This window comes from Crocuta crocuta, unplaced genomic scaffold, assembly GCF_008692635.1.
Source record: "Crocuta crocuta isolate KB4526 unplaced genomic scaffold, BGI_CrCroc_1.0 scaffold50, whole genome shotgun sequence".
Lineage (NCBI taxonomy): Eukaryota > Metazoa > Chordata > Mammalia > Carnivora > Hyaenidae > Crocuta > Crocuta crocuta.
Genome location: NW_027527428.1, coordinates 3,490,937 through 3,502,567, shown reverse-complemented (window position 1 = coordinate 3,502,567; position 11,631 = coordinate 3,490,937). Strand labels below are relative to the sequence as shown.

The 11,631-nt window shown below is 45.3% G+C and overlaps 1 protein-coding gene across 1 annotated transcript in view; it reads left to right on the top strand.

Moving 5' to 3' along the window:
• PRPSAP1 (phosphoribosyl pyrophosphate synthetase associated protein 1) overlaps positions 1-11,001 on the top strand; it is a 22,673-nt gene extending 11,672 nt beyond the window's left edge. The window contains exons 6-9 of the mRNA XM_077754830.1: positions 657-802; positions 9,084-9,154; positions 9,914-10,060; positions 10,599-11,001. Of these exons, the coding sequence (XP_077610956.1) occupies positions 657-802; positions 9,084-9,154; positions 9,914-10,060; positions 10,599-10,757 (523 nt within the window). The 3' untranslated portion in view covers positions 10,758-11,001. The remainder of the gene's footprint in view (positions 1-656; positions 803-9,083; positions 9,155-9,913; positions 10,061-10,598) is intronic.
• The last annotated feature ends 630 nt before the right edge of the window (positions 11,002-11,631 follow it).

Below are 11,631 nucleotides of genomic sequence, written 5' to 3'. Positions count from 1 at the left end.
GCCCCTTTGTGTCCTGTCCCCACCACAGCTTTGTTTATGGTCTCCCAACAGTACAGATCAGTCTTGGAATTACTCCGTTTTCCTGTGGGAGAAAAGGAAGTTCTTCACGAAAACAGGGTTATGAGCATTTTTCAGGCAGTGCTTTTTTTTGTTTTTTTTGGTAATGTATTATTTATTTTTGAGACAGACAGACAGGGTGCGAGGCGGGGAGGGCCAGAGGGAGAGAGCGGGAGAGTCTGAAGCAGGCTCTAGGCTCTGAACTGTCAGCACAGAGCCTGATGCGGGGCTCAAACCCACAAACCATGAGATCATGACCTGAGCTGAAGTCATTCGCTTATCTGACTGAGCCACCCAGGTGCCCCTAGGCAGTGGTTTTTAAGAAGTTCCATCTTCTAAAGAGGAGTGTTAGAATATTGGACAAAGGATAGAACCAAAATTATCTAGAGTCAGATGCTGGCCCACCTCTCAACTCGTCTGCCTCTTGAGGCACTTATGTTCTGGCCTAGGCCTCATATTCTGATTTGTATAAATACTTCCTTTGTGTGTCCCTAAAAGCCTGAATGCTGTTTTTGTTTTTTGATTCATGAAATAATGAGATAGTGACACTTGGGTTTTTTCGCCGTGAACTTTGCCACTTCCCTTTGTCTTTCTCGTAGGGCGCAGTCCTATGCTGAGAGACTCCGTCTGGGGTTGGCTGTGATCCACGGAGAAGCCCAGTGTACAGAGCTGGACATGGATGATGGCCGCCATTCTCCCCCGATGGTCAAAAATGCCACTGTCCACCCGGGTCTGGAGTTGCCGTGTAAGATGAGCTCTGTGTTTTGATTTCCCTTGTAACTAGAAGCAAGTTGGGAATAGTATGACTGGCTAGGAGTTAATACGTCTGTGGGTGTATGCTGTCTTGATATTTGAAATAATTGACTGGTGTCTCCTTGATCTCCCCTGGTGTAAAAGGAGATTGTGTTACATTCACAGACCACGTGAGGACAATTGAACTAACCTGGGTGGCACTTAGCATTCAGAGAGTGCGGAGTCATTTTAGCTTTAGGGGAGAAGTTGTATGTGTCATGGTGTGAAATCTTAAGCTTTTATATATTTTTTAAAAATGTTTTTTATTTCTGAGAGAGAGAGACAGCGTGAGCAGGGGAGGGTCAGAGAGAGAGGGAGACACAGAATCTGAAGCAGGCTTCAGGCTCTGAGCTTGTTGCCAGCACAGAGCCTGATGCGGGGCTCGAACCCACAAACCACGAGATCATGACCTGAGCCAAAGTCGGACGCTCAACCAACCCAGCCACCCAGGCACCCAGGCACCCCTTAAGCTTTTATACTTTGGTCAGGTTGACAGTAGCAACCCCTGATCATACACTAACTAGTCTTTAGAGATCCAGGTAACTTTCAGCACTTAGTAATATAGCCCTTTGACCTGATACTTGACTAACTTGTTATTAATCCAACAGTGTGGGGGCCATTTATTTCCATGGATTTTGAGTGGTAATGACCTGCATTCTATACTGGAAGATACAATATGCTTTTTAGAGGAAGAAGATTCTTTCTTTCTCTCATTCTAAGTTTATTTATTTATTTTGAGACAGAGAGAGAAAGACCGCAGAGGAGGGGCAGAAAGGGAGAGCGAATCTCAAGCAGGCTCCGTGCTGACAGCGCAGAGCCCGATGCAGGGCTTGAACCCACAAATTGTGAGATTGTGTCCTGAGCTGAAGTCAAGAGTGGGGTGCTCAACCGACTGAGCCACCCAGGCACCACAAAGATTATTTCTTTTTCAAATCTGTATCTATTTGCCATACCTCAGAAACACACAGAGATTAATAGGGTGGGAAATATACTCCAGGTTACTTAGACTCCTGTCTAAGGTGGAAACATTCAATTTTTTTACCCTATCAAATTTCCATTGCTTTGTTTTCAACTCTGGAGGTTTCCATATAAGAGAAACAAATAACATACTCTGTCAATTTAAATTTTTGGTATTGTAGTGTTTTACTTTATTTTATTTGAAGATTTCATAACTAAAGGTCCTGAATAGGCAGTACATTGATAATATTTTAAAAGTATGAAATTCTTGGGGTACCTGGGGGGCTCAGTTGGTTGGGCATCCAACTTCGGCTCAGGTCATGATCTCGTGGTTGTGGAGTTTGAGCCCCATGTCGGGTTCTGTGCTGCCATTACACAGCCTGCTGCAGATCCTGCCTCTCTCTCTTTGCCCCTCTTCTGTTCTCTTTCTCTCAAAAATAAATAATAAACTTTAAAAAGAAATAATGTCAGTGGCAAGGTCATCTCATGTNCCTGCAGATAATTGTTTTCTTATATCCATTTAGAGACTCTGTGTATCTCTTTCTCTCTCATTTTCACACAGTGGTAGTATATCGTATGCCACATTTCTCCGTCCCTTCCCTATCGGTCTATACAGAACTCTCGGTCTTTTATAGTTTCATGGTGTCCTGCTTCATGGATATACCATAATTTTTTGAATCAGTCCCCTCTTGTCGAGCACGTAGAATTTTCCTAGTCTTTGGTTATGGAAAACAAAGCACCGGTAATAATAAACATCTTTTGAGCCCTTACTACGTGTCAAGAGTTACTCTATGCTCTTGAGTAGATCCCCAGATGTGGTCTTCGTACAGCCGCCTGTCGGTGCTTCTGTTATCCCTCAGTCTGCCAGTGAGGAAACGGCCACCCAGCTGGGGGCTGGTGGAGCCAGGGTTTGGAGGGAAGCCAGCGGGCTCCCGGATCCACACCTCAGCTTCTTAGTTTGAACAAACTGCAGTCTTCGAGAAAAGTTGAAAGAATAACACAGAATTCCTGCTCTGCCCTTCACTCCGAACCTCCAGATTTAACATTGATATACAGGCTCTTTTTCTGAACCATTTGGGAGTGAGTTGCAGCCATAATGCCCCTGTATCCCTAAATGCTTCACGATAGATTTCATAAAAACAGATCTCCTCTTACATAACGCTGTGCAAGGACCAGACTCCGGAAACTGACAGTTAGAATACTGTTACCTAATCTGCACACCTTAACTCCTGTTTCCCCAGTTGCCCCACCAAGATCCTTTAGGGCAAAGGGAAATCATTGCTTTCTGGCCCAGGACCCAATACAAGATCACACCTCAGACTCAGTTGACATTTCCCTTTAGTCGTATTTAATCTGGAAAGGCTCCTCTGTTCTTGGTCTCTTATGACCTTGAAACTTGTATTTGTTTTTTAAATTTTTTATTTTTTTAATCGTTTTTATTAATTTTTGAGACAGAAACAGAGCATGAGCGGGGGAGGAGCAGAGAGAGAGGGAGACCCAGAATCTGAAACAGGCTCCAGGCTCTGAGCTGTCAGCACATAACCCGATGTGGGGCTTGAACCCACAAATCGCAATATCATGACCTGAGCCGAAGTAGGACGCTTAACCGACTGAGCCACCCAGGCGCCCCGACCTTGAAACTTTTAAAGAGTACAGGCCATTTCTACAGAATATCCCTTCATTGGGGCTTGTTTATTTCTTCATATTAGGCTGAGTCAGATACTATGTTGTTGTCAAATGGTGATTCTTCCAGTTCCCCTTCTGCCCTGTTCATTCCTTCACTTCTATCAGGATGGATTCATAGAATCTTAATTTATTCAGCGTGTTCTAATCCATTGCTACTCTTTCCTGTAATGCTCAAATTGTCTTAGACTCAGCCAAAGAGGACCCCTTCAAGCCCCCTCCCGTGTTCTTTTGATGTGTCCGTATCATTTTTGATACTTCCGTGCTGTCTGGTACAACTAGATGTTCCGTATTTATCGTGCACTTTCTTAGCCCTGGAATCAACGGTCCTGACAAGGAGCCCCAGTTCCTTTAGTGGGAAGTGGTGTTCACTAACCAAGATTTGGACTCGAGAGCATACATTCGATCCTTATTCCTTATCACCTGTGATTCACCTTGGCTTCCGTTCTTTCTTAAGTGACTGAATGTCCTACATGATAAAGACTGAGGAATAAAAGTACTGGGCCAAAGGTTATTTTGATAGGGTGCTGCTGAATTATCGTGATATTTTATATGGTGTAAAACAGCGTGTTCCTTCATTCACACGTGGGTCTGTTCACAGTACTACTTTCCAGAGTTGCCACAGGATCATTTTCTGATTCCTTCCTACAGATTTAGTGAAGGGAATGCTTTAAAAAAAAAAATGCTAGTTTTGCATGTGTAATGGTACCTTCCAAATTAAACATGCTTTATTTATATTTATATCTCAGTTATGCTCCCAGTACATTTTAATAGTTTACTTAACAGTCATGAGGCTGAAGATGCTGGACCACAAGGACCAGAGTCTGCGTTTTTTAGGAAGACGAACTGTTTAATATTCCTGGAACATGTTCTTTTCGNTTCTGTTACCTCAGCCGGGAGGGCAGGCGGCACCGCCAGTGGCCTGGGAGTAGATGCCAGAGAAAATGCTGAAAGTCCGCGCAGCACCGCAGCAGAGTTACCTGGTCCAGACGCCAGGAGGGCTGAGCCCGAGGAACCCTACGTAGAGTAACCGATTAAAAGTGAAGCTGTGTAGGGGCGCCTGGATGGCTCCGTCGGTTAAGTGTCCGACTTTGGCTCAGGCCATGATCTCACGGTTCGTGGGTTCGAGCCCCGCGTCAGGCTCTGTGCTGACAGCTCAGAGCCTGGAGCCTGCTTCAGATTGTGTGTCTCCCTCTCTCTCTGACCCTCCCCTGCTCACACTCTCTCTCTCAGAAATAAATAATAAATAATAAAACATTAAAAAAAATTTTTTCATAAAATAAAATAATAAAATAAAATAATAAAAGGAATTAAAAAAAAGTGAGGTTGTATAAATTTTTCTGTTTTATAAAGTAGAACTGAATCCCTCCTGAAGGCAAGGGCATTTAATGAACTCGAAAGGAGTATAGGCCGATGGTTCTGCAAAGCACTGCTATGTGTTTGCCACATTGGTGAAAATTACAAGAGTTTGGATCACAAAAAGGAGAGAGAGAGTCACCTTTGCTGGCTTGATTTTCCTGGGTGGTTAACTTTACGTGTGAAGATGCAGTTTTCACCACTAAAGTGAAAGCATGTAAGTTTTGAATCAGGAGCTTGAAAATAACCTCAGTTCTAGTTCTACCGGAGACCTTATATCTCTTTTTAATGTCAGTCTGTTGCTAAAGTCTGACCTTCCATTGAGCTAAAAATAGAACAAGACCAGAATGCATAAGGAATGAATAATTCCCCTTGGTCTTCCTTGCTCTATATTTCAAGAGAGGAAGTTTTGGTTAATTGACTCTGGGGAAAGAGTAAAAGAGAGTATGTAAAACTTAAAGATGGTTATAAATGCAGCTTGCAAAATGGCTAATTTTAAAAGCAAAAGCTAATTTCCTACTTTATAATGAGGTTATAATTCAGAAATTAACATTTTCACTGATTAAGTTGATAACAGTTTTAACAGTGATTTCTGACCACAAGTGATGGTGTACAATTCATTTTATTCTTTTTAGATTTTTAAAAATACGTTAAAAAATATTTGTTTATTTTGAGAGAGAGAGAGAGCGAGCGCGCAAGCATGAGTGGGGAGAGACAGAGAAAAGGAAAATCTGCAAGTAGGCTCCATGCGGTCAGTGCAGAGACCAATACAGGGTCCAAACCCCTGAACTATGAGATCATGACCTGAGCCTGAATCAAGAGTTGGACGCTTAACGGAATTACCCAGACGCCCCACAATTCATCTTATTCTTAAACAGACTGGGTTTTGTTTCAGAAAATGAAGCACGAGAACAGAATCTTAAACATAGGGTAGTTTTAGCGCCCTTTACCCTTAATCTCCGGTACATAGAGAAAATGTCTGAAATTTTTTACTGAAAATTTTGAATTTCCAGTGCTTTATCTTGGGGCAAGCTGTTAGAAAATTTGGCTTCGTGAGCTACTGTTCATTTCCCTTGACTCTGTACTAAAGTCTCTGTATTTTTTAGTAGCCACCAAATTGTATGTTCACTTTTATCCAGACCCCAAACCCAGTGAAGAGCAGGGAATGAGCGCACCAGGAGAGATGCTTGCTGTTCAAAAAAAATAGCCTTTTAAGCCTCCATCCTAGCCATGCTTGTTTTTCATTCCAAACAGATAAAAGTTTTTTGGGAGAAGCAGAGTCCCAGAAAGTAAATAGGAATACTGTGACCTGTTTTGTGCATCAAACTAGAGCTGCGTTTTTATTGGTCTTTGATGAGGGTTACTGGCTTGCAGTCTTCTTTTTTCACAGAAGAAAATGATCAAGAACAGGGACCACATCTCTCTCTCTCTCTCTCTCTCTCTTTGTAATTTATCTTTGGGAACATGTAAGTAGGGGAGGGGCAGAGAGAGGGAGACAGAGGATCCAAAGAGGGCTCTGCGCTGACAGCAGCGAGCCCGATGTGGGGCTCCAACTCCCAAATCGCGAGATCATGACCTGAGCCAAAGTCAGACATTCAACCAACTGAGCCAGGTGGCCCAGGGACCACATCTCCCTAGGAAGTGGGGACCCCAACACAGCCACCTACCCACATGGTCTAAGTTAAAGACAGAATTTAGAGAAGCCTTTCCTAATGTAGGTTGCTTATTTTCTCCCTCTTTTAGGTGATACATTTTAACTGCCCAGACTCAAAAAAATTGCCCTTGTTTCTAGGATGGGAAATCAGGAAATGTTGATTGAAATTGGCCAGTAAAAGAGTGCTGGATTTCAGCTTGGCTGATTGCCGGTAGGTAGAGAGGCACGCCTGTTCTTTGAGGCTCTCAGAGAGCTCTGAGGCTCTCACCGTACCTGTAGATAGGAGTCCATTAAAACGGACTGTTTCCTGATAATTACTGACCTATGGAATGACCTTGAGTTTTATTCTTGTGTCCCTTTCCCCCTGCTGGCTTAATACTTCAGAATAACAAAAAGCTTTAAAAAGTAGAATACTTAGCCTCTTCTTCTGAAAAAAAATTTTTCTTTCTTCTGTTTGCCAACTTTCTTTTGAGGGTGAATTCTTACTTCCCTTCTCTCTCCTGTAGTTAGGTCTGTATACTGATGGGCCTTCTCCACGTATAAACTGTGCGGTGAGATAAGAAGTCTCTCCTTTAAGGCCCTGTCAAATCAGGAAGAGATGATGGAGTCATAGTTATTGTCTTCAAGTTCCTAATTTTCAGGAAACTGATGATGTCAGTAGGGCAGTTATCTGATAATAGGGTTACATTGTCCAAATAAAGTCAGTTTGGAAGAAAATGAAGGAAAACTGGCTCTCACCTTTACCAGTTTCGTTTTCTACAGAGTGGGGTTGAGTTTACATTTCTTTATCGGTCACAGCGAGAGTCGGATATTTCTCTCTTGTATCCCAGCGCCGCTTCTCCATCGATAAGATCTGCTTTGCTCTTCTGCTCTATCCTGAGACCTGTGCTCCCTGAAGACTTCTTAGTGGCTGTTAGTTACATGCAGCTCTTAACCTCTTGGAACATGGCCAGGGCTGTCTGTGTACCCGGCACACCAAATATCAAAGACTTACTACGATAAAAAAGTAAAACATCCCTAATAAATTTGTGTATCTGTTACATACTGAAATTATAATATCTTGAATATACTGGGTAAAATAAAATCTTTTAATTTTACTTTTTTTTTTAAAGATTTTATTTTAGGGGCACCTGGGTGGCTCAGTGGGTTGAGTGTCCGACTCCTGATTTCAGCTCAGGTCATGATCTCATGGTTTGGGAGTTTGAGCCCCACATCGGGCTCTGCGTTGTCAGTGCAGAATCTGCTTCAGATCCTGTCTCCCTCTCTCTCTGCCCCTCCCCCACTCATGCTCTCTCTCAAAAATAAACATTTTGGGGTGTCTGGGTGGCTCAGTTGGTTAAGCAGCAACTCACGGGTCGTGGGCTCGGGTCCTGCATCAGGCTTTCTGCTGTCAGCACAGAGCCTGTCCCCTCTCTCTCTGTCCTTTCCCCTGTGCTTGTGCCCTCTCTGTCTCTCTCAAAAATAAATAAACTTTAAAAGAATAAATAAAAATAAACATTTAACAAATGCAGCCAACAGTAATCTTAAAAAAAAAAGTTTGGTTTGTTGTTTTTTTTTTCAAAGATTTTATTTAGGGACGCCTGGGTTCAGTCGGTTAAGTGTCTGACTTTGGCTCAGGTCATGATCTCATGGTTCATGGGTTTGAGCCCCGCATCGGGCTCTGTGCTGACAGCTCAGAGCCTGGAGCCTGTTTCAGATTCTGTGTCTCCCTCTCTCTCTGACCCTCCCTTGCTCACACTGTCTGTCTGTCTGTCTCTCTCTCTCAGAAATAAATAAAACATTTTTAAAAAAAGAGTTTATTTAAAGTTTATTTATTTATTTTGAGAGCGAGAGAAAGTACGTCAGGGAGGGACAGAGAGAGAGGAAGAGAGAGAATCCCAGGCAGGCTCGGCATTGTCAGCACAGAGTTGGACAGTTGGATATGGGGCTCAAATCCACGAACTGTGAGATCATGACCTTTGAAGTCAGATGCTTAACCAGCTGAGCCACCCAGGCGCCCCTAAAGATTTTAAGTAATCTCTAGAAGGTGCATGGGTGGCTCAGTTGGTTAAGTGTTCGACTGGCTCAGGTCATGATCTCACAGTTCAGGAGTTCGAGCCCCAATGTCGGGCTCTCTGCCGACAGCTCAGAGCCTGGAGCCTGCTTCAGATTTGGTGTCTCCCTCTCTCTTGGCCTCTCTCCCGCTCACTCTCTCTCTCTCTCTCTCAAAAATAAACTTAAAAAAAAAACAAAAAGATGTAAGTAAGCTCTACACCCAACAAGGGGCTCGAACCCACCACCTTAGAGTCATGTGTTTCACTAACTGAGCCAGCCAGGCACCCCTCTTTTTAAGTAAAATTTTACATAAAATTACATATAGCTCACCTGTTTCTACTGGACAGCACTGCTCTAGACAGTCTGTTTCAGAGGCCCTAGTTTCCCTTAGGAGAATTTGTGTGTGTGTGTGTGTGTGTGTGTGTGTGTGTGTGTGTGTGTGTGTAAATAATGGTTTTTTTTCCGCCACTTCCAGAGAATGACGTTACGACTGTACGTGTTTAGTGACACATGACTAACTGGGGTCTTGTGCTGTGTTTTGTTTTGCTAGTGATGATGGCCAAAGAGAAGCCACCGATAACCGTAGTCGGAGATGTTGGCGGGCGCATCGCAATCATAGTGGTATGGTTATGGTCACATGTCGTCCTTCATGTGCAGAATGACACTGCTGCCTCTTAGTAGGCTGTCCACTTTGGGATTATGTTTCCAGTGAGGATGACAGAGTTCAGTGGAGCCATCCGTCCTTTCTCATCCACACTCCCTTCCTTAGGACACATAGAAATTTTCATATCGTTGCACAGGGATTATTATAACCTACAGACGGAGAAAGAGCACAGGAACTCCTGTCAGAAAATTCAACCCCATAAATAACCTTTGCCTTTTGGGCTCTGGGTTCTAATCAGACCAGCCGACCCACTCAGCTTTCAGCTTCAGGGCCACGAGGTGAACTAACGACGAGCTGGCCCATTTTTACGAATGAGAACAAATGTCCAGCTCCCTGTACGTTCGCACGATCGATTTGCTCCCAGCTCTCAGTGCCTTTGCTGGGCCTGACGACGATGGCTTACATTATTTCTGTGTTCCTGTCATTTCACTTTCTCTTGGGGAAAAAAAAAAAAAAGTAAATGGGACCCTAGCTGCGTAGGATTGATCAGACACTTGGAACAAGAGATGAGTCTCGGCAGACCCGAAGTCTAGCTGTACGTGTCCCATGTGGCTTCAAGCCCTGCCGGCCACCACGGATGTCCAGTGTTGGACCCAGGCGGACAGCTCTGGTTTTCAGCTGGAGGCCCTCTGCCCCCGAGTGCAGAGAAGAGGAGAGGGTGTGTGTTTCTAGGGACGGAGGGTAGCTCCTTCCTGCTACGTCTGCTCTCTCCTCAGGATGACATTATCGATGATGTGGAAAGTTTCGTTGCTGCTGCGGAGATCCTGAAAGAGAGAGGTGCTTACAAGATCTATGTCATGGCCACTCACGGCATCCTGTCCGCAGAGGCCCCCCGTCTGATCGAGGAGTCCTCCATCGACGAGGTGCGTCTGCTCCTAAGGGACTTCTCGGCACACTGCGCCTGCGTCCACACTTGCTTCTGTCTTTTCTGTGGAGAGTAAGATGGCTCTGTCAGCATCGCTGAGCCCCTCTCTGGAGGGCCCGTGCCGTAGCGGCCTTGCCGGCTGGCAGTTTGTTGGGACAGATGTGTAGTTGGGAACGTGCGTCTGTTGTCACAAAGGTTTGCTTTATGTACTTGGTGTGTAGCTTGTGTCGCGCCATCATTTGATATCACGGCGGCATGTCCTCCTGCTCGCAGGAAGGTTGGGCACAGTGCCGGCCCTCAGCCTGACATTGCTGCATAAGCAGACCGTGACCTTCAGTCTTCTGTTTTGAATCGTGTAACCTTTTTCTTGTGTCGTGTTGGTTAAGTTCAGTTTGTAAAGACGATACTCGGGGGAGTGAGGTTTTTGTAGTTTGGAACTTGGGGGCGGGGGAGGGGGGTCGGCTAAACTTTTCTGAGTGGCCACGTTGGGGCCCAGAGCAGTAACAGTGTTCCTTTTCCGTTGCCGCAACGACTAGGTGGTGGTGACGAATACCGTCCCTCACGAGGTGCAGAAGCTGCAGTGTCCCAAGATAAAGACTGTGGATATCAGTCTGATTCTTTCTGAGGCGATTCGCAGAATCCACAATGGGGAGTCCATGGCCTACCTTTTCCGAAACATCACCGTGGATGACTAGCTGCCACGGACTGCAGAGCTCCTGAGGACAGCCCGTGGAAAGCAGTGCCGCCAACTTCCATACAGGGTGTCCTTTCAGGGGAGGACGGACTGGAAGTAGCCTGAAGTCACGTAGTCTCTCTTGCCGAGTGTGGTAGGTGGGAGGCGTGAAGATAGTCAAGGGGAAGGCAGAGCTGATGGATAAACGGCCTTAAATGTCTACCACCGTCATCCTGTTCCTCAAATAAAAGTGACACCTTCCCGAACAGCATCTCCGAATCTTACTGAAATGGAAAAGGAGTTCAAGACAGATAAGGTCTCAACTCTGTGACCTGCGGCCGTTTGCACCGCAGGGAAACGCGTGTGTCCGTGGGGAACTCGGCGAGGGGAGCCGAGTGCCCTGGCACTGTTTCCGTTCTAGCTGTCCCCTCCCCATTCATCGTCACGGAAGTCTTTTGTAGAAAACCCCCTTTTTCTGCGAGACGCTGCTGTGCCTACGGCCGCTGAACCACAAAGCATGTGTGGCCCGGCCCCCAGGCAGGAGGTCCGATTCGAGAGGAGCTGCCGGGCTCTGGGTGCCTGCGTTGCTCTTCAGCGGCAAATAGAATTTGTGGTCTTGCTGGCGTGTTCCCTGCCTTGCAGAGCCGCCCCCTCCCCTGCCTTCATGGTGACTGACTTCGGTCCAGGCCGTGCGGAAGACAGTTGAGTACAAAATAAAAGGTGTTTCAGGTCCATGGCTGGTCTCAAACCCTACTTCCTAAGCATCCAAGTCCCATCCTTGTTGGAACAATAGATTTTAGAAATCTAAATTAAAAAAAACTATAGGACCCGCTATACTTTTTCTTGGGTGACAAGTGACACTGACGGGTATTTCATTACTTAGGGCTGTACTCGAC